General features: G+C 39.4%; 1 protein-coding gene across 4 annotated transcripts; it reads left to right on the forward strand.

Annotated features, from left to right (window-relative positions):
- Nucleotides 1-1,881: 1,881 nt before the first annotated feature.
- LOC139939705 (uncharacterized) lies at nt 1,882-20,487 on the forward strand. 4 transcript variants are annotated; one of them, XM_071935787.1, is made up of 13 exons: nt 1,882-2,183; nt 3,465-3,832; nt 6,246-6,478; nt 7,172-7,438; nt 8,278-8,535; nt 9,507-9,770; nt 10,060-10,182; nt 11,426-11,497; nt 11,859-12,002; nt 13,735-13,806; nt 15,081-15,254; nt 16,641-16,912; nt 18,211-20,487. In XM_071935787.1, the coding sequence occupies exons 2-13, from the start codon at nt 3,471-3,473 to the stop codon at nt 18,559-18,561; spliced, it is 2,592 nt and encodes an 863-aa protein (XP_071791888.1). In that variant the 5' UTR covers nt 1,882-2,183; nt 3,465-3,470; the 3' UTR covers nt 18,562-20,487. The 4 variants fall into 4 exon arrangements, with proteins under 4 accessions (XP_071791888.1, XP_071791889.1, XP_071791890.1 ...); XM_071935788.1 differs by having other exon boundaries at nt 1,882-2,060; XM_071935789.1 differs by having other exon boundaries at nt 11,859-11,981; nt 18,211-20,486.
- The last annotated feature ends 1,753 nt before the right edge of the window (nt 20,488-22,240 follow it).

Below are 22,240 nucleotides of genomic sequence, written 5' to 3' on the forward strand. Positions count from 1 at the left end.
GCATCAGTGGAGTGAAACAGGCTGACGACGATACACCAAGTGAGAAGACAATTACAAAATGGTGTCCAGTATCTTTAATGCATGGTGGAACTCACTATACCCACCGAAGTAAGAAGGGGGACTTTCTACCACAAAATTCATACGCCAGAGGCTGCAGAGATACTCTTTAAAAATTTGCTTGATTATAATTATTGTAAGGTCTGTAGCCAGCCTTTGCCTGTTTTATAGATATTTCCATGGTAAATGTTCCACCAGTCTATCCAACCTTGTTCCTCATGTCAGGGTGTTTGAGCGTGATACCAGGCTCTTTCTGCTTGTTCTCATCCTTATACTGTGGCTGTGCCGAGAAGTAGAATAAAGAGCTACTCCAGTAGCTTTTTCCCGAACTCCTTGCCTGGTGCATGTTTCCCTTCATCCTATGATCTGCCATCTTTTAAGAGGAATGTCAATTCCTACCTTCAGCTCCACTGAGTTTCTGCATGTCTATGTTTTCTTCCTTGTAGCCCTTAACCTAGAGTGGCTTTTAGCCTTGTTTTGGGCGACTTGCATACAATATATATATATATATATATATATATATATAATGGGCGTTTATTTAGGGTGTTGCGCCCATATAGCCCTATATAGGACTCTTCCTATGTGCTGAATAATACGAAAGTGTAAGGCCGCCAGGGCCAGGGTGCCGGTGTCATGACAAAAACTGTTGCCAGCAGACAGTTTTTTTTTCATGACACCGGTGTCCCTGTGACTTCTGTCCGCCAGAGATTGGGAAAATAAAGTGGCCCATCTAAAGGAGGATGATTTAAAAGAGGGCGCTATCAAATAAGTTTTTGCACGGTTTGCCATATGGAGGACCGAATCTCCGGGGGACAGAAACTCCTTCCACATCGGTACAATGCATCTTTAATCTGTACCACTCAAGCTCTGGGCCTAATTTCATAAGCACAACATTTTGCTTAAGCAAAAAAATCCTTGCTTGGTAAAATCAGATTACCGGCCAAGACTCCACTCAATTGTTATGCTAAGTAAACAACAGCTAAATACCAGTCACAAGCAATGTATATGGCATGACATTTTTGCTGGTAACATGTGAAAAATAAGCGAGCTGTTTTCGCGCTTAAGCAATTTTTTTGCTTAAGCAGCTCTATGAAATTGACCTCTGGTGCTTCTGTTAGTAGAGTGTGGGTTCGAGTCCCGGTGGCACTCTTGAGTCCCTGAGCAAGACACAAACTGTAATTGCTTCTCCATCCAGCAGGGGTAAAATGGGTAAAATTTAATTGTAATACATTTAATTCTATTCTTGGAACTTGGCCACGGTAGCCAGCATTCTGAAAAAACACGATTAGGCCTATAGCAAGTTCTTCAAAATCCGCTTTTGTGGTAAAGTAATTATTGTTACATAAAAAAAATGCAGTTACTCATCGCTCGGATCGGCCGGTGCGGGCGGTGGAGCCCGAGCACATTGTGTACTTTCCATGATTGCAACATCACATCACGCAATGTTTGTTTGAACCAAGGTTGGAAAACTATGGAAAGCCAGAATGCAAAGCAAAAAAAGATTGCCACTGTTTGTAACAATCTTACGCACAATTATTAAACAATACTGTGAAATTTGTGGTAAAAAAAAACGGGGATGTATTTTAGTGTTATTGGCAGTTTTCAGAAAATTTTGAAATTGGTCACAACAGTGTTTTGTAAACTCATTCGGCCGTCCATACAAAACCAGCGCGTCGTACATCACGGCCTCGATCCTCCGCTGAAGACCGCGTTGCTGCTGAGCTACCTGGGAACGAGTGAAAATTCATCCAATACCTCTCGGAGAACGAGGTTATGGTTATTCCCCATTTGTCACCACTTTTATTTGTGAAAAATTACGACACCCCGGCCGCGCTCACTTTCCTTCTCTTTCTTCTCCATAAAGATAGCTCAATGCTCGTACGGAGTACAAATACAAGTACAACGTTATTACTGTCCTGAGGATAGTCCATCAGGAAGTTGAGTAACGTTCAGTTGCCAAACCAGCAGAAGCTACCGACTATATTTTGTCGTGACGTGAGGCGGTAGGAATATTACGTTGACTTGATTGAGCTGAGTCCTCCATGATTGAGTGCAAACTGCAAAGGGCTTTACCTTTACATTACAATTAAGAGTATACACATATTTATTATCCAGCAGTAGGGGACGTAAGTAGTACTTTTAGACTATAGATAATATAGATACTTCTGAGCCTTATTATTTAGTAAGTTCAGTACTTAAATATAACTTTAAAAAATCCTCCATTGACGGTTGACCATTGCATTGGCATGGCATAGGACTATATTAGTATATAGTTCAAATAATAACACCCGGCCCTTACCAATATTTTGCCTTTTCATTGGTTTAGTAGAGCGCGTCACATGATATGTCTTAGTTTTACTAGACGACGGCCATGTGATAGTGCATCGGTTTGCCGTGTGATAGTTCATCGGTTTGCCGTGCGCTAGTCCGAAGACTATCACACGGCATGCCGTACCCAGACGTCCGTTGCGTTACTCTTGCAGTATTTACTAATTTAGATATGTTTGGGGTGTTATAAAACAAATATTGACTGCTTTTACTCGTGCAATGGTTAAAACTATGACTCCAAAGGTGATCCCCGGAGCTTTCTATTTTCCCTCGGCGAGGTGATCCCCGGAGCGTTCTATTTTCCAGAGGCGAAGCCGAGGGAAAATAGAAAGCTTCGGGGATCACCTCGGGAGTCTGATAGTTTTAACCAAAGCACGAGTAAAAGCAGTCAATATTTGTATACTAGACCCAGTGACTGGCATGACTGGGCTGGGGCGCTAGATTCCTTTTTGGTCAATTGACTGATAATGTCAAATATTCGAAAAAAGACTGGGGCGCTAGATTCCTCATTTGAAGAAAAAAAAAGGAATCTAGCAATGACCGATAATGTCAAAATTTCAAAAAAAAGAATCTAGCTCCCCAGTCACTCACTGGGTCTATCGGTCTGTCCATCAATGTTCTAACTAGAAACTAAACAAGCATGATATTGATAAGGCTTATGGGAGAGCTGGGTATCATAATTCCGTGGGGCAAGATCTTTTTTTTTCTTTTTTTTTTTTTCAAGTTGTCATCTATTTAATTAATGCAGTTAATTGGTAACTGAGAATCCTTTACCGATCCGGTAAAAAAAAACTATCCGAAATATGGTTGTTGTTTTTTTTGTAAACAGTTTTGAAAAACTGCTATTTTCCCAACTGGACAAATATTCTGACCATACCTGTCGAATGACATTATTATTGTCAATTTGTTGTTCTGTGCATCAAAATATCAGTGTTAAAAAATATTGACATCAAAAGTAGGTATTTTCACCTCATTTTCACCATATAAAAACTCAAAGCTACCCTTTTATATTCCTTTAGTAATAATGGTAAGAATGTTGGCAAATTGATTATTAATTTTTTACTCATTATTTTTATCAGATCCTGATGAGCATGATGTTTACTTCAACTGACGCGGTCTTTGATGACCAGCAAGACGACACAGGGTTAGCGTATCGTCGCCTTCTAATTTCATTGGATAATGAACTTGGTTCAGAAGACTGTCGCAAACTCTGCTTCCTAGCAGTTGATCTCGGAATGTCCAAATCCCAAACTGAGCGAGTCCAACAGGCCATTGACGTATTCACTGAACTTGAAAGTCGGTTGTTGATTTCAGCTAACAATGTCAGTCTCTTGGTGGAGATGATGAACCTGATTCATAGGAAAGACTTAATTGCGAGGATACAGTCACTCTACAACAATCGCGTTTCAATCCCTCGTAAGGGCTCAGGCCACTTTAGCCAATTCAGGTTAGTTCTTTTCAGTAAATTAAGATCCTACAACATAGTCTTGTATTTTAATAATACACTTTCGATAACAAGCTGATGGCAGTCACAAGTTTAGCGACAATAAATTTGTTCTGATTCAATTCATGAGTCTTACCGCAGTCTTAGTGACCAGCCTGAGCTAGCTACACGCATAATATAATAATAATAATAATAATAATAATAATAATAATAATAATAATAATAATAATAATAATAATAATAATAATAATAATAATAATAATAATAATAAAAATAATAATAATAATAATAATAATAATAATAATAATAATAATAATAATAATAATAATAATAATAATAATAATAATAATAATAATAATAATAATAATAATAATAATAATAATAATACTAATAATAATAATAATAATAATAATAAAAATAATCAATTTTTATATAACGCTTTATCACAGCCTGAAGGGCGTCTCAAAGCACCTCGGACATTATTACCCCTGTAGTGTCATGACCGAACCCACATTCCGGTGAACCACCACCACCAGAACTTGAGTCTGATGCTCTTATCCGCTCGGCCACGACACCCCTACATACATGTATGAGCTAGCTAGCTACACATAGTTTTAAGGGAACCAAACTCAAGCTCTGCTATATCTGATCAGCAGAGTGCGAGTTTGAGCCCGGTCATTACCCTTGTGTCCTTAAGCAAGACACTTAACAATTGCTTCGTCCTTCGGTTGGGACGTAAATAGGTCCAGTGTTGTTAATAAAAACTATCAGGGCTCGTCTGGCAGTGCGACTATCTTAAGTTCACTCATGAAGGATGCACTAGAAAGGGTGAAAGAAAAAATCTAACACCTTACTGGTGCTTGCCTGTCTGTGTGCATGACATCATCAGGCCCCAATTTCATAGAGCTGGTAAGCACAAAAATTTGCTTAGCATGAAACTTCTTCCTTGATAAAAACAGGATTAGCGACCAAGTTTGTTGCATATCTTGCTACTGGTATTCAGCTGTTGTTTTCTTTTAAATACTGTAAAACATGTGGAAATTTGGTTGGTAATTCTGTTTTTTAACAAGGGAGAAATTTCATGCTAAGCAAATTTTCGTGCTTGCAGGCTATATGAAATTGGCCCCTGATGCTTGACTGTCTGTGTGCATGACCTCATTGAAGGTTTTATTTAAAAGAAGTATTCCGAGAAACTCCTCTTCGTTCATAGAGTTATATATAAGAACTAGAGAGCGCACTGGCCTAAATACGTGCCCCGGCATGCGCTTATGCCGCCATTTTCTAAGTTGACAAAACTAGCATCTCACAGCGTGTGTTTGTGCGGCCATTTTGTAAGTTGAACAAACAGCATCGCGTGAGCGTTCAATAAAAAAAAACCTCAAACGTGTACTTCATATTCAACGCGCGAGCTGAATGACGCGCTTGTCATCTTGCTGTCCCGTGGCGTTTGTGGACGATCACTCGTGTGCCCTCTAGTTATATAACTCTATGTCTTCGTTGAACACTTGGAGTGCATATTTCACTCTCAGTCCTTGTTTACTTTGATTTCCCTTGTTATATTACAGCCTGTCTGCTGACTCTATTGGAAGCATCACTGTTTCCTTTGAGAACTGGGTCTGGGTACTTTTTGTATGACACAAAACACAATGTCCAAAGATTTACATTAAACTCACACAGTTTGAAGATACTAATAGTAGAAAGCTTACCTTAAAATATTACCTGCTTGGGGTGCTGTAGTGTTTGAGGAATTTTTAAAACGAATCAAGAAAACAATTTTTGTTTTAGTGAGACAGAACTTATTTAAGCAGGTAAAACGTTTTTCCGTGACATTGCTTCACTCATTTCTCAAAAACTACAGCACCTCAGCAAGTAATATTTTTAGATTTGTAAGCTTTCTACTATCATTATCTTCAAATGGTTTAAGTTTAACGTAAATCTGTGGACATTGTTTTGTGTTACAAAAAGTACCCAAAGCCTGTAAAGGCAGTGGACACTGTTGGTAATTACTCAAAATAATTGTTAGCATAAAAACTTACTTGGAAAGAAGCAATGGAGAGCTTTTGATGGTACATAAAATTGTGAGAAACGACTCCCTCTGAAGTAACGTTGTTTTCGAGAAAGAAGTAATTTTTCCACGAATTTGATTTTGAGACCTCAGAATTTGATTTTGAGGTCCCAAAATCAAGCATCTGAAAGCACACAAGTTCGTGTGACAAGGGTGTGACTGTTTGTTCTTCCATTATTATCTCGTAACTTCGACGACCAATTGAGTTCAAATTTTCACAGGTTTGTTATTTTGTGCATATATGTTGAGATACACCAAGTGAGAAGACTAGTCTTTGACAATAACCAAAGGTGTCCAGTGTCTTTAAATGGATGTAAAATTATGTAATACTTGTCTTGCAATCATTAACAGGGTCCTGCTTCTGGAGATAGCAGACGATACATCAAGATCAGAGCTAGAGACAATGAAGCATGCTTGCATAGATCTCCTTGGAAGGCAGGTCATTAGTAAACTGAAGGATGCAATTCAGTTATTCTTAATACTTGAAGAGCGGGGGAAGCTAGCACCTACAAACTTGAAATTCCTGCATCAACTATTAACTTTTTGTGACAACAGGAGTATGCTGGCAAAGCTTAATACATTCGGTAAGTGTATTTTTTCATAAAATGGATGTTGTTTGGATAAGAAGTAACTATGGGTGCGTTCGATTAGCTTCCCTGGGGCGACCCCGCGGTGCTCACTCTGGTGAGCCCCTGACCAGAGCTAATCGAATGATCACTCGCCCTCTCGTGGTGACGCCATGCACCTGGGGCCAGCCCCAAGTGACACACTCCACAAGCAGGGCACTTGGGGCTGATGATCCACCTTGATCTACCTTGCAGGATCAGATCCTCCTTTGATCCGGCAATTATAGGGGATCAAAAAAGAGGATCAGATCAAGATCGTTCTTGCGTTTACACTAGCCGATGATCGCCCGTTGATCGCCTTTGCTGGATCAAGTGTAAACGTGATGTTAGCCTACAGACCAATCGAATATGATGTCACCGTTCAAATACCTGCCCTACAACATGGCGTCTGTAAGCATGTGCGAGTAACTAGTGCGTGCGTGTGCCGCAAAAATCAAACCAGGAATGCTGGTGCTACATTGATGTACGCGTTAAAACACGTATACCGTCTGGCTTACAAGGTGGCCACATTCATAGCAACAAAGGAGTTATTTGATACAGTCTATAGAGAGTGTTAAGTAAGAAGGGATAAAGAAAAGCCCTCTTATTTATGGCAATAAATGTATGTATGTATACTGACTGTAGCTGCTTGGTTTTGTTACACATTCCTAGCTGCGAATGAAACACCAAAAGTCCCCACTGATAGGGAGATCATGGAACTGAGTTCTCAATTAGGGCGTGAGTGGAAAGCACTAGGAACCTACCTCGGACTATCACATCACCAACTGGGAGACATCGATCTGGACCATCGAAGGACACGGGATAAGATAGTAGCAATGTTTACTGCTTGGAGAGAAACAGTTGGAAAAGAGGCTTATCAAGTTCTGTCTAAAGAGCTCAAGTCTTGTCATCGAATGGATCTGGCCAAAAAAGTTGAAGGTAATTTCTTTTCTTTTTTAATTGAGATATTGCCTAACATCACACGGCCGGAATGACCACTCCTTTGTGAGGGCTACACAAATAACTGATTTTGGCTGTCGACCCAAATCAACTGTCACTAGGGGCACATTGCCAGCTACTCCTGGGGCTGAAACAGGGTTGCCCCCCTAGTCTGTGGGGATGTAGGCATGGGTATCATCCACTAGGAGCCTGGCTTGTAGAGCAGAATGTGTTACCTTCCCAACTTTTTTATGAAGAAATTATGGTTAAGTGCCTTACCCAAGGGCACAAGTGTTCCAACCCACACTCAGCTGCTGAGAACACCAGAGCTTTGGTATAGAGAACTAGACTGCTCTGTGATGACATCCCATGACTGAAGCAAAAAGTCTAAAAGTTTGTAGGGTGTCATGGCCTAGTGGTTAAGAGCTTCAAATTCAAGAAAGTTCTGGTGGTTAAGTCACTTGAGTGTGGGTTTCGAATTCCGGGGGTGACACTTGAGCAAGATACTTTACTATGGTTGCTTCTCTTCATCCAGGGGTATAAATGGGTACATTGTACCTGTGAGGGTAGAGGTTGATATTGTGAATGAAAAAGCCCTTGGAGCACTGTAAAACGGTAGCCCAGATTGTATACTCCCCATGGAGCTGAGAAAATAAAGGGATGCTATTGGCCCATTGACCAGGGGACTAATGTAAAACGCATTGAAACGGTTATTGCAAAATGCACTATATAAGAATTTTGTATTATTATTGTTATTATTTTACATGTAAGTAAAGGTGATTCCTATATTAAACTTAAGTAACACACCTGTAAATATGTCTTCTTGTTTTACTACCAAGCACTCGCAGCCAGTAAAGCATCAGTTCCTGCAAGCGATGCAGTACCACACCATGCCACATTTCAGCCACAGTATGTATACCAGCAACAACAGCCTGTGCAGTATCAGCCTGTGCAGTATCAGCCTGTGCAGTATCAGCCTGTGCATTATCAGCCATCTCAGTTTAGTCCAACCTCACTCATGGTTCCAGGGGATTTCTTTGTACCCCCTTCAGTGTCTCCTTCATCGCACACTGGACTGCCAGATACAACCCAACATGGTAGGCCCAAATCAGATGTAGTACTACCTAATTTGGATGGATTGTTTGGATTTTTTAAAAATGTATTAATGGCGTGAACAACATCAACACTTTGTGCGTTGTGTCTTTAATCTAATTGTTCTGCCGTCGATTTCACAAAGAGTTAGGACTCGTCTTATCTCGAGTTAGGACGAGTAACTCGTCCTAACTTAGGATTAATCTTAAGGTCTGCATGCTACAGGGCAGGGTTGGGACTCGTCCTAAGTCCTACGATTAGTCTTAAGTTAAGAAGAGTTTTGTGAAATCGACGGCTGATCAAACAACTTACAATATCTTCTCTGAAGAGATGTTGCCTGAATGTACACTGCCTTGTTTAATCCCTTTGACGGTGTGGTTATGACCCATGGACGTATAACAGGCCTGAAATACAATTGCCTCCGTGCCCCTTGGTGCCATTGAAGTGCTCCAGTAGAAATTTAGAATTTCCTCATAGGGTGCCCTTTACCAAGTTGCCCTGGCGACTAGTGAAAAATTCACTACCGGTTTAGTTGTACTTCACCTGTCGTGACTTTGACTCTGGTAAATTTAGGCTGAAATGTGAAGGATGCATTGCAATGGACACCACCATTACAGTAAGCAACTCTTTTGATGCATCAATATATCAGAGCAGACAATGACAGCTAGGCCTGGGCGACTAGTGAAATTCACTACCCGACTGGTCAATCTTCACTTTGCCACAACTCTGACACTAGATAATTTAGACTGAAATGTAAAAAAAAAAATCTGATTTGATTTTTAAAATGTCGGCAAAATTTAAGATCTGTGTTTATTTATAAACCAGCCACAGTCAAGAAGACTGACATGAATGTTGACCACTTTAAAAAAAAAAGGATAATGTTCATTCTAAAATTTTGGTTTATACTTCTTTAATGTTTTGTGCATTTGTTTTCATATGTTTATCCCTTTCCTAACTTGATGTTTAATGTTGAAAGGCTACCGGACAGATCCTGCTGATGATGTGCTGGAATTTTTGAGTCATCGGCTTGCTGCTGATTGGCAAAAGATGGGGAAGTTGTTGAAGATAGATGATGCAACAATGATGATGATACACAGCAAGTATCAACACTCGGCTGAAAAAGCCCTAGAAATACTGAAAACATGGCGGAATCGACTCCCACTGCATAAGAATGCCACCTCTACCCTTGCCTCAATTCTCAAAGTAAGCGGCTGGCTTGACTTGTCAGAACATCTCAAAGGTAAGTGTAACTGAGAGTACTTGGCCGAGCGTATGTCATTTTTAAAACAACCACTAGTTAGCTACCAATGGTCCTTGCATGAACTTCACTACTGATCCGCTTTAAAAATGTGTAACCTGGATAATGCAAACTTGTTCACTATTGTTATAAATCAACTTCAAATTGCTATTCAACTTTTGCAGAGAGATCATTCTCTGGTTTTGGCACTCTACAAAAGACATTTGGTTGATTAATTGATTGATTGACTGATTGATTGACTGATTGATTGATTGATTGATTGAAATCACAGGAACAGAACTGGCTACAAATGCTCTCGCTGCTCAGATGCAAGAAATGGAAACTACAACATCATCTGGATCCACTCCATTGCTTCAACCAGGTCAAATGCCTGGAACAAATCAAGATAAAACAAGTATGTACAGTCTACCTGCAGGTCAATAACTTCCTTTGTGATTTGTCTGCAGAGTATGCATCGTTTTTCGTCGTTCATTTTCAGCCTTTTCTGAAAAGTCTCAACCAAAATAACGTACCAGTAAATTGAGAAATTTGTACGTCCAAAAAAATGGCTTCAAAAACAGAGAAAACAAGTCACAAAAACACGGCAAATTTTCACGTTATTAATGTCGGCAACAGTCCCCAATTAGTATGTATGGATAGATTATTTCATATTCTACCTGGAAATGTTAAAAGCGAGACCGAGTCGTACCTAGTCCAGTCAAGATACAGCAACTTCCACCGTTAATCCAAAAATCCCATTACGGAAAAATCAACTGTTAGACAGCAAGGTTTCCCTGCATGGGTGATTGGCTGACGATGACATCATCAACGAATGTGGCAGCAAGCTGTTTAACATTGGTATGGTAAAAGCGCCTGTCTAAAGTATGAGCTGAATGGGGATCAGCTCATGCATCCCATGGTATAGACGGGCTATTTTGTTAAAAGCTATAGCTGCCTTTGTGGTCGGGGCACCATACCAACGAAAAACACCATGCTGCCATATTAGTCAATTATGTCATTGTCAGCCAATCACCGTGCAGGAAAACCTTGCTGCCTAACAGTTGATTTTTTCATAATGGGAGTTTTGGATTAACTGTGGAAATCGCTGTATCCTAACTGGACTAGGTACGATCCGGTCTCGCTTTTAACATTTTCGGGAAGAATATGAAATAATCTATCCATGTATATACTAATTGGGGACTGTTGCTGACAATCATAACAGGAAAATTTGCCAAGTTTTTGTGCTTTGTTTTCTTCCTTTTTGAAGCCATTTTTTACGTACAAATTTCTCTTTTTAAAAAGATATGCTCTTCATTTCAATGTACTTCTACATTATTTATGTCAATACTTCTCAGAAAAGGCCGAAAAAGACTGAATTTCAGAAGCCCTTTGGACTAATAATATATTCAAACCGAGGTCACGCATGAAAAATCATGCCAACTCGTGCAGATAAATCACAAAGGAAAGTTATTATATCGAGTGACCTGCGGGTAGACTGTGTAATCCGTTTACCAATAGTGTCCAGTGCCGCACTGTCAGATCTTTTTAAAATAATACTTTTAAGATGGGCGGCGGAACAACTGTTTAAATTGTTGTTGTTGTTTTGGTTTTTTTTACTGATTGTCTCATTTAAATAAACTGTTTTTATGCATGTGTAGGTATGGAGAATCTGGTAGTACAATCAGAAGGACATAAAGAGGGAACTTATCAACAAACGTCACATGTACAAGGTGCGTCTCTTTTTCTGAATAGGCTATACACACACTAGTCAAACTTACAATAATAATAATAATAATAATAATAATAATAATAATAATATTTTGGCCGAGCGTATGTCATTAAACAACCACTAGTTAGCTACCAATGGTCCTTGCATTAACTTCACTACTGATCCGCTTTAAAAATGTGTAACCTGGATAATGCAAACTTGTTCACTATATTGTTATAAATCAACTTCAAATTGCTATTCAACTTTTGCAGAGAGATCATTCTCTGGATTTGGCACTCTACAAATGACCTTTGGTTGATTAATTGGTTGATTGATTGATTGATTGACTGATTGATTGATTGATTGATTGATTGAAATCACAGGAACAGAATCGGCTACAAATGCTCTAGCTGCTCAGATGCAAGAAATGGAAACTACAACATCATCTGGATCAACTCCTTTGCTTCAACCAGGTCAAATGCCTGGAACAAATCAAGATAAAACAAGTATTTACAGTCTACCTGCAGGTCAATAACTTCCTTTGTGATTTGTCTGCAGAGTATGCTTCGTTTTTCGTCGTTCATTTTCAGCCTTTTCTGAAAAGTCTCAACCAAAATAATGTACCAGTAAATTGAGAAAGCAAACCTGTCGTTATGTATAAACAAAATCGGTTCAACTCAAATTTTAAAAAGAGAAATTTGTACGTCCAAAAAATGGCTTCAAAACCAGAGAAAACAAGTCACAAAAACACGGCAAATTTTCACGTTAGTAATGTCGGCAACAGTTCCCAATTAGTATGTATGGATAGATTATTTCATATTCTACCTGGAAATGTTAAAAGCGCGACCGAGTCCTACCTAGTCCAGTCAGGATACAGCGACTTCCAGCGTTAATCCAAAACTCCCATTACGAAAAAATCAACTGTTAGACAGCAAGGTTTTCCTGCATGGGTGATTGGCTGACGATGATATCATCGACGAATATGACAGCAAGCTGTTTAACATTGGTATGGTAAAAGCGCCTGTCTAAAGTATGAGCTGAATGGGGATCAGCTCATGCATCCCATGGTATAGACGTGCTCTTTTGTTATTGGCTAACGCTGCCTTTGTGGTCGGGGCACCATACCAACGAAAAACACCATGCTGCCATATTAGTCAATGATGTCATTGTCGGCCAATCACCGTGCAGGAAAACCATGCTGTCTTATAGTTGATTTTTTCGTAATGGGAGTTTTGGATTAACTGTGGAAATCGCTGTATCCTAACTGGACTAGGTACGATCCAGTCTCGCTTTTAACATTTTCGGGAAGAATATGAAATAATCTATCCATGTATACACTAATTGGGGACTGTTGCTGACATTCATAACGGGAAAATTTGCCGTGTTTTTGTGACTTGTTTTCTTCCTTTTTGAAGCCATTTTTTACGTACAAATTTCTCTTTTTAAAAAGATATGCTCTTCATTTTAATGTACTTCTACATTATTTCTGTCAAAACTTCTCAGATAAGGCCAAAAAAGACTGAATTTCAGAAGCCCTTTGGACTAATAATATATTCAAATCGAGGTCACGCATGAAAAATCATGCCAACTCGTGCAGATAAATCACGAAGGAAACTTATTATATCGAGTGACCTGCGGGTAGACTGTGTAATCCGTTTTTTTACCTCGCTCTAAAACCAAATTACTTCAAAGGGTATCGTTTCTAACAATGTTTTATAATATCAACTGCTCTCAAGTTATTACCAAGTTAGTTTTATGGCCATTAATTTCTTTTGAGTAATTACTAAAGGTGAAGTCTCTCTTTAAAGGCACTATTGGTAATTGTCAAAGACCAGTCTTCTCACTTGGTGTATCTCAACATATGCATAAAATAACAAACCTGTGACAATTTGGGCTCAATTGGCCATCAAAGTTGCAAGAGAATAGTGAAAGTTGTGTGCTTTCAGATGCATAGAAAAGCTTTTTTAAATTTGAGTTAAAAATTTTCTCTTTCTCAAAAACTAAGTACTTCAGAGGGAGTCATTTCTCACAAAGAATTATACTATCAACAGCTCTCCATCGCTTGTTACCAAGATTTTTTTAATTCTAACCATTGTTTTGAGTGTCCACCAATAGTGTCCAGTGCCTTTAAGGTCCGCACTGTCAGATCTTTTTTAAATAATACTTTTAAGATGGGTGGCGGAACAACTGTTTAAATTGTTGTTGTTGTTGTTTTTACTGATTGTCTCATTTAAATAAACTGTTTTTATGCATGTGTAGGTACAGAGAATCTGGTAGTACTATCAGAAGGACTAAAAGAGGGAGATTATCAACAAACGCCACATGTACAAGGTGCGTCTCTTTTTCTGAATAGGCTATACACACACTAGTCCAACCTACAATCCCTGGCATATCTCGTTGGGCCCCCCCCGTCCCCTTCAATGTTGGTTCTGATTGACGGTCTTCTGTGTTCCAGTCAACATTGAGCGGTTTTATGTAACTTTAGGAATGGGTGGCCCAAGCATTTTGGCCGGGATTGTAGTCGCTCCCCACACACTAGTCGAAGGATCCTGAGTAGGATCCAGTTTTACCATGCTTCACCGAGCTCCATTTCCCGCCTTCCTGCATCACCAAGCTAATCAGCATCAACAGTGGTTAAAGACACTTTACACTATTGGTAATTGTTGAAGACAAGTCTTCTCACTTGGTGTACCTCAACATATGCATAAAATAACAAACCTGTGAAAATTTGAGCTCAGTTGCGAGATAACTATCAAAGAAAAAAACATCCTTGTCACACGAAGTTTTTTGCTTTCAGATGCTTCATTGCAAGGTCTTTTGGTCTTATTAAAGATTTAGTCAGAGAAATATTTGATAACAAAAATTGTTTGGAGTGGTACAAAAGTAACTGGAAAACAAATATTTGATATTGTTTTGTAGTATTAAGAAGGCAGTCTCTGAAATCATAACTTTGTTTTGAAAATGGTACTCAAAAATTATTATTTAGTAAAAGATTAAAGAAAAAGGATAAACTGATGTATGTCAATCAAATGCTGTTAATTGTGTTCAGAAAGAATATATGAAATGGATTGTCATGTATACACGTACAACGTGTGGACCTGAGAACAAAAGAAGTCCAAAGTAGGCAGGGTTTTGAAACACTTTGTGAACCTACACATGTCCACACATGCAGCTCTGGGTTGCAGTAATTCTGTGGACATTCCTTTGTCTTATAAACTGAAAGAATTTTTTTTTTTCAACACTGTAAAAAAGAGTGTGTGGAAGTCTACATAGTATTTTGAATCCCTACATTATGTTGACCTCTAGTCCCGGCCGTGTAGTTTAGAGCATCAAATTCAAGTTCTGGTGGTTCAAGCCCGGTTCATACTTCATGCGAATGCGAATGCGAAGCGAATTTGACGTGAATTCGACGTCACGCCCTACTTTCGCAGCGATTATTCGCAAGGGAGTAGAGCAGAGCTCAACTGTTCGTTGCAAATTTGTGACGTCAAGATTCGCTTCGCATTCGCATTCGCAGGAAGTATGAACCGGGCTTAAGTCATCGGAGTGTTGCTTGAAATCCCAGTAAGGACATGGAAACTATATGCTATCTTCCATTTTTACAGATCATTGTACTGATGACAAGACACATACAAACCAAGGTACAAAACCTTCTCAGGAGTCCTATCCACAATACACAATGAACAGAAATCCACGAGGCCTGTGTATGATCATCAACAATAAAAAATTTCATGGGGAGAAAAAAATGAATGAACGCAAGGGGAGCGACTTGGATACAGGTGAAGTATTTTTTTAAATAGTTTTATGCTTTGCATGAATCATGGCCAAGCGGCCAACCAAACTCACGCTCTGGTGTTTCTGATCACCAACGTAGGGGTTCGAGTCCTGTAGCTGATTTCACGTAACGCTAGGATTAATCCTATCGTGAGTTGCTCATCCTTACTAAGGGTGGGTTCACTGCGTCCTAACTTCTTCATCAGATACAGAACTGAACTTGTCTTAAATCCTAAGATTAATCCTAAGTTAGGAAGAGTTTGGTGAAATAGACGGCTGGTCCTGACACTTGTATCCTTAAAGGAACACGTTGCCTTGGATCGGACGAGTTGGTCAAAACAAAAGCGTTTGTAACCGTTTTTTATAAAATGCATATGGTTGGAAAGATGTTATAAAAGTAGAATACAATGATCCACACAAGTTTGCCTCGAAATTGCGTGGTTTTCCTTCTACTGTGCGAACTAACATGGTCGGCCATTTATGGGAGTCAAAATTTTGACCCCCATAAATGGCCGACGTGTTAGTCGACGAGGTAAAAGAAAAACCACGCAATTTCGAGGCATGTTTGTGTGGATCATTGTATTCTACTTTTACAACATCTTTCTACCCATATGCATTTTATAAAAAACGGTTACAAACGCTTTTCAAAGACCAACTCGACCGATCCAAGGCAACGTGTTCCTTGAAGCAAGACACTCAACAATTATTGTTGCATCTTTGGATGGGACGTAAAGCTATAGGTTTGGTGGGTTGTTTCATGCATGTAAAAGAACCTGGTGCACTTATCGTAAAGAGAAGATCAGTTCACCCTGGTGTTCTTTGTCTGAGTGGCTGCATATTGCACTACAGCCTTGGTGCTTTAAAGGAATAAGTCTCATTCTTAAAAAAAAAAAATTAACAAATACAATATTTATTTGAAACATTTTAAAGAAGTTCAGGTCCTTATTGTCCAAGTTGACTTAGGCTGCACAGCGCGGTGGGTAACATGAGTGATGTTTTTTATTGGTGTACATCAACTTGATCGTTCCCACCTTTCGTTGATTTCCAGCGCTTAGTACGAAATGGCCGCCGGTTCGAAGGAACAGTGAAGAATGGTTTCTTATTTGAACAACTGCATATTAAACTATGCATGTCGTTATAATGTTTGAAGATGACAACATAACTTTGAGAAGAGGAATAATCATGTTACCAAGGTATAACAAAACAATTGTTGCACGCTGTGATTTGGGGTCCATAGGTTTTGTACACCCTCGGGTGAAAATGGCACCCTCAGCTTCGCCTCGGGTTCCATTTTCCCCCTTGGGTGTACAAAATGCCATGGACCCCGTCACAGCGTGCAACAATTGTATAATGTTCCCAAAGTAAAGTAATTTATTTTCCCCCCCCTACAGGTAGATTGCTCTATTTGTTTGATAAGCTTCATTTCAAAGTGGAAGCGAGGATGGACATGACATCTTATGAAATGCTTAGTTGGTTCAAGGAAGTAAGTCAGATGGACCATAGCAAGTATGACTGCTTTGTTTGTTGCATCATGTCCCATGGTGAACTTGGTGCCGTTCATGGCACTGACGGCGAGAGTGTTGAGATACAAGAAATCCTGGCACTCTTCAAATCCGTTTCCTGCAGGAGTCTTAACGGTAAACCCAAGTTGTTTTTCATTCAGGTATGTGCATGGCTTTGTAGTATCTAATAATAATTATAATTATTTGTACCAGTGTTTTTACACCCGAAGGGCTTCTGAAAGCGCTTATAACATTATTACCCCTGGTCACAGGACCATGTAATTCATTCCTTAAGGCCGAGTCACACTGCAGCGATAACGAAAACGATAGCGATCACTACGCAAAGAGAATGCATTCTAATGGTTGAATTGCTCTATGCAGAATAGGCCCACGCTTATTCAACCAATCGTGAGGGTGTGTATTTTTAACGTTTTTGTTATCGGGGCCTGTGTGACCGGGCCTTTAGACCATCTCAGCTCCTTGGGGAGTAGACAGCCTGTGCAACAAATGATGCGATACTAAGCTAAATCAATCACAAGTACCATCTCTGCCCACATAGGTACCCATTTACCCCTGGGTGGAGTAGAACTGAATGCACTACCTTCCCAACACTGTTATGGACTTGTCAGTTGCTGCTCAGTTGCTGGGCTTAGTAAAATCGGGGAGGTAGTGCATTCTGCTCTACCGGCCAGGCTTCGGACTGATGATACCCAAGCCTACATCTGTATGGACTGTAAAAGGGGTAACCTTTTTTCAGCCCTAGGAGTAGGTGGCAATGGCCTCTGGAAACAAAATAATTGTAGCCCACACCTTGAAGTGGCCTTCAGGCCTTGTGTGGCTGGCGACTTGCATAAAAACAAAAACAAAATCAACTACTACTACACTTACTAGCTTTCCATCAAGATATGTCCACTCAAATGTATTTACAGTATAACAAATAGAACAGCAAAATTGTGGACAGTGTTGTAGACGAGAGTCAATAGTCTTAGGCTAAGGATAGGACCGAGACCACAGTGAACCAAGACCAGGGCTCAATTTCATAGAGCTGCTTAAGCATAAAAAGTAGCTAAGCACAATAAAATTTGCTTACCAGAATAAGGTTACCAGCCAAACTACCATGTCACAAGTACAATTTAATAGAATGGTTTATTTATTTAAAAATGCCATCGCAGCCATATCCGCTGAATTGCGACATAATTTACAATCATTAAAATAAATACAATAATTATTAAAAAAGCTTTACAATAGAAAATATACCAATTTGTGACTGGTATCCTGCTCATTTCTGCTTAGCAGATAATTGTTAAGCAATATTGTGTGCTTAAACAGCTCTATGAAATCCCCGAGAGCGGCAAAACCAGTTTTGAGACCTACAACACTGACTTTTGAAACATTAGTTCAGATTGGTGTACCATGTTTGTTACTTCATCTTTACTCTGTTTGTTGCATTGAAACTCAGGCTTGTCAAGGAACCGTTCACCAGGAAGGGATAGAAACGGATGAAGCCCCTGGATTAGGCAGTGGAATTCAAAAGACACTACCCAAAGAGGCAGACTTCCTTCTCAGCTGTGCAACCGTACCAGGTTATGTCTCATATCGTAGTACAACATCAGGTTCATGGTTTGTGAACGCTTTGGTTGATAACATTGAAAAGCATCATAACGAGTTAGATCTGGTTAGGATTTTGATCCAGGTGAACTATCAATTGGGTAATGGCGTAGCAAAAGTAAAACAAGGAGACATGAAACAGATAGCAGCACCAAGTTTCACCCTACGGAAAGACCTTTACCTCCGCTCACTTCCAACATGAAGTTAGCCAACAGCTGAAAAGATCAGTAACATGCTGGTCCTGTAAGTTTTTGCAATTCTCTATAGCATCAAGTCTGATAACATGTTTATAACACTTAATATCACAGCCCTTAAGGACACTGGACACTATTGGTAATTGTTAAAGATCAGTCTCCTCACTTGGTGTATCTCAACATATGCATAAAATAACAAACCTGTGCAAATTTGAGCTCAATTGGTCGTCGGAAGTTGCGAGATAATAATGAAAGAAAAAACACCCTGTCACACAAAGTTTTGTGCTTTCAGATTTCAAGACCTTAAAATCTAATCCTGAGGTATTGAAATCAAATTCGTGTAAAACTACTCCTTTCTCGAAAACTACATTACTTCAGAGGGAACCGTTTCTCACAATGTTTTATACTATCAACCTCTCCCCATTACTCGTTACCAAGTCAGGTTTTATGATCATAGTTATTTTGAGTACTCCAATAGTGCCCACTGCCTTTAAATGGTCAGTTTAGAAACATTTACTTCAACAGACCATCTACGTGTCCCTTGAAGGGGCACAGCAATTTTGCTTTGGTATGCAAGTTTATATAGGGTGCGTTCGTTTAGCTTCCCTGGGTCAGCCACGGTACGTTTGAATAGCTTTGACGGGGCTCACCTGGGTCAGCCCCTAGTGCCCTGCTTGTGGAGTGGGTCACTTGGGGGTGACCCGAGGTGCATGCCGTCACCATGAGGGGGCGAGTGTGATCGTTCAATTAGCTCTGGTCAGGGGCTCACCCGAGTGAGCACTGCGGGGTCAACCCAGGGAAACTAATCGAAGGCACCCACAGGAACCTTGCGTAGGGCATCGCAGCAAAACCACAGGGCACTGCGTCAAATGCTGTGGGTATCGTGGGTTACTTTGAGGTTGGTAAAAGTTGAATTGAGATAAATACATGTGTACATATCAATCACTCCTCTGTTACCCCCTGGCTTTGATTTAGTTCCAATGTGAGAAGTACCCTCGTTTAATGATAATCACATTAGAGAAATTGTATTACAAAACTTTTATCATCCGAACAATCTATTTTGTTTTATATACAGCTCCCAAGAAGTTTCAGCAAGCTTACATGAAATTATTATATGATGTAGCACTTGCAAAATCTTCAGGGATGAGGTTGTTCAAACTTTTTTCTGGCTGAATTCAGCCTGTTGAAGAAAATCAGACAATATTTTTTTTCCACAAATAAAGAAATCCTGCTCATTTGTCTACTTCTCTGGTGCTTTTGATACTGTTTCAAAAGCTCCTTGGAATCTATAACCCCAGGGGTTACCAAAAGGTAGAAATGCCATAATTTCAACATACCTTTGAATTTGCATCCAAGTTACAGACTTTTTCGTTAGTAATGACTCTCTCACCCCTGAATTTTATGAAAGTACTGTATTTGTCAACCAGAAAAAAATTGGTAAGGGAATAATAATTCAAAGGTTACATAGTAGCCAAGCAGTTAAAGCACACCAAACTCGAGCTCTAGTGTTTCTGATTATAAGAGTGTGGCATTTGAGACTGTCTTTGAACTTGGGTCCTTAAAAAAAGGCACTGGACACCTTTGGTAATTGTCAAAGACTAGTATTCCCACTTGATGTATCCAAACATATACGTAAACTAGAAATTGAGAGTTTGTGTACAAACTCAGGGTGTTCGGGTGAATGGTCAAATGAGGTCACGTTGTGTACAACATTTGTAGAACATTACAAGAGGTTTCATGTAGTGAAAGAATCTTGTACGTAGCGTTTGTGGTTCTCAAGATATGAATTTTTCAATTATTTACCGTTTATTTAACGTAATGACGTCATCAATGACGTCATCGATGACGTCATCATTCCAAAAAAGTTGCGGGTTCATCTACTCATGAAGGTTCATGTTTATGATAAGTTTCAAGTTCATAGTAGTTTAACATTTTGTTCAAAATCGCACGAAGAAAGATGAGGCGAATCCCAGCGTAGTGGAATTTGAATTACGCGCGCCTTCAACGGAGTCTGCATGTGTATACACAACCCGTAATGCCCACAGCCACGCAGTGCTGTTTTGTCGTAGAGCATGGATACAATGTAGGCCTACATGAACTACACGCACACACACCCACACACCCACAATACAATAGTAGCATTCACATACATGAATGGCGATACTATCTGGTTTCTACGCGTAATGAATGGAGGTCAACACAAACGCGCGCTTTTACGACCAGAAGGCAAAATTCAACTGGCATTATGTTTGTGCAAAAGTTTGAGCAGGATAACTGATCTTCAAACTGATATTCAAATTTTGCAAATATGATATATAGTTCTTGAGATATGAACTTTTGAAATTTTGAACTTCCGGTTTCAACCGGAAGTAAAAGTCACATGAGGTCACGTTGTGCACGACTTTTGTAGCTAATTACAAGACCTTTTATATGCACCAAATATCTTGTGTGTGGCATTTGTAGTTCTCAAGATATGAACTCTCCAATTTTTAGCGTTTTTTTGAACGTAATGACGTCATCAATGACGTCATCATTCCAAAAATGTTGCTGTTTCGTCTACTCATTAAGATCAATATATATGGTAAGTTTCAGGTTCATACAAGCTTTAGTTTTTGCGAAAATCGCGCGAGAACGTTCGAGGAGAAGAACACGCAGAAAAAAAAAAAAAAAAAAAAAAAAAAAAACAGAACAATAACAATAGTTGTTCGGCTGGTGGCCGAACACCTAATAACAAATTGGTGAAAATTCGGATTCATTTGTTCATTGAAGTGTACAAGGGAATAATGAAAGAACAAAATCCCCTATTGAACAAATTTGTGTGCTTTCAGCTGCCTAAAATAGGCTTCAGGCCTGAAATGTTTTAACTTGAATGGCTTGAATGGCTTACAATGGTGTGTGGCGATGCATCTATTGTGCAAAGTCCATAATACAATCACGTTCACAATCTATTTCTTAAGTTTGGCTGGCTGCTAGCCAATTTTTAACAAAAATTGAGTGGTGTGTTCTGTTATAGTAAGCATAAAGTATTATTTAAAGGAATTTGAGAACTTTGTGCATCAGAAGTATTTTACTTGGTCGGCTTAGTAACAAAAATGCAACCAATTTATAAATATTTCTTCTGCTGGCTCTAGCAATCCCATTGAGTGTATAACACTTTCCTTGTGAAAATGGAACAGGCCACGTTTTTCGCTTTGTGATTATTTTGTTATTATTGTACTTGTATGCATCAAATTTATTTGTAATTATTTTAAGTAATTTGAGAGTATATCTTAAAACAAAACTTTGTTTACAAAATAAGTTTTAATTTTGATGGCTTAGCCAATCTTTAACATATATAACAAGTATAATTGTTTCGCTGGCCTAGTCTACCATTTGAAATGATACCTTCTTTGAGTGCAGCGATCAATGGAAGCAGTCCAGGGGGGGATTTCACAAAGAGTTAACACATATGTCCTGACTTAGGACCAGCCCTAACTTTGGACCAGTCCTAACTTTGGACCAGTCCTATCTTTGGACCAGTCCTATCTTTGGACCAGTCCTAACTTTGGACCAGTCCTAACTTTGGACCAGTCCTATCTTTGGACCAGTCCTAACTTTAGACCAGTCCTTACTTTGGACCAGTCATATTTTTTGACCAGTCCTAACTTTGGACCATTTCTAACTTTGGACCAGCCCTAACTTTGGACC

The sequence above is a fragment of the Asterias amurensis genome, chromosome 7 (assembly GCF_032118995.1).
Source record: "Asterias amurensis chromosome 7, ASM3211899v1".
Classification (NCBI taxonomy): domain Eukaryota; kingdom Metazoa; phylum Echinodermata; class Asteroidea; order Forcipulatida; family Asteriidae; genus Asterias; species Asterias amurensis.

Bases quoted from the DNA above. Each gene is read 5' to 3' on its own strand.
- LOC139939705 (XM_071935787.1), top strand. From the start codon at position 3,471: ATGAGCATGATGTTTACTTCAACTGACGCGGTCTTTGATGACCAGCAA. The intron at 12,003-13,734 runs GTCAATAACTTC...ATGCATGTGTAG, and splicing joins TATTTACAGTCTACCTGCAG to GTACAGAGAATCTGGTAGTA. The intron at 15,255-16,640 runs GTGAAGTATTTT...CCCCCCCTACAG, and splicing joins GGGGAGCGACTTGGATACAG to GTAGATTGCTCTATTTGTTT.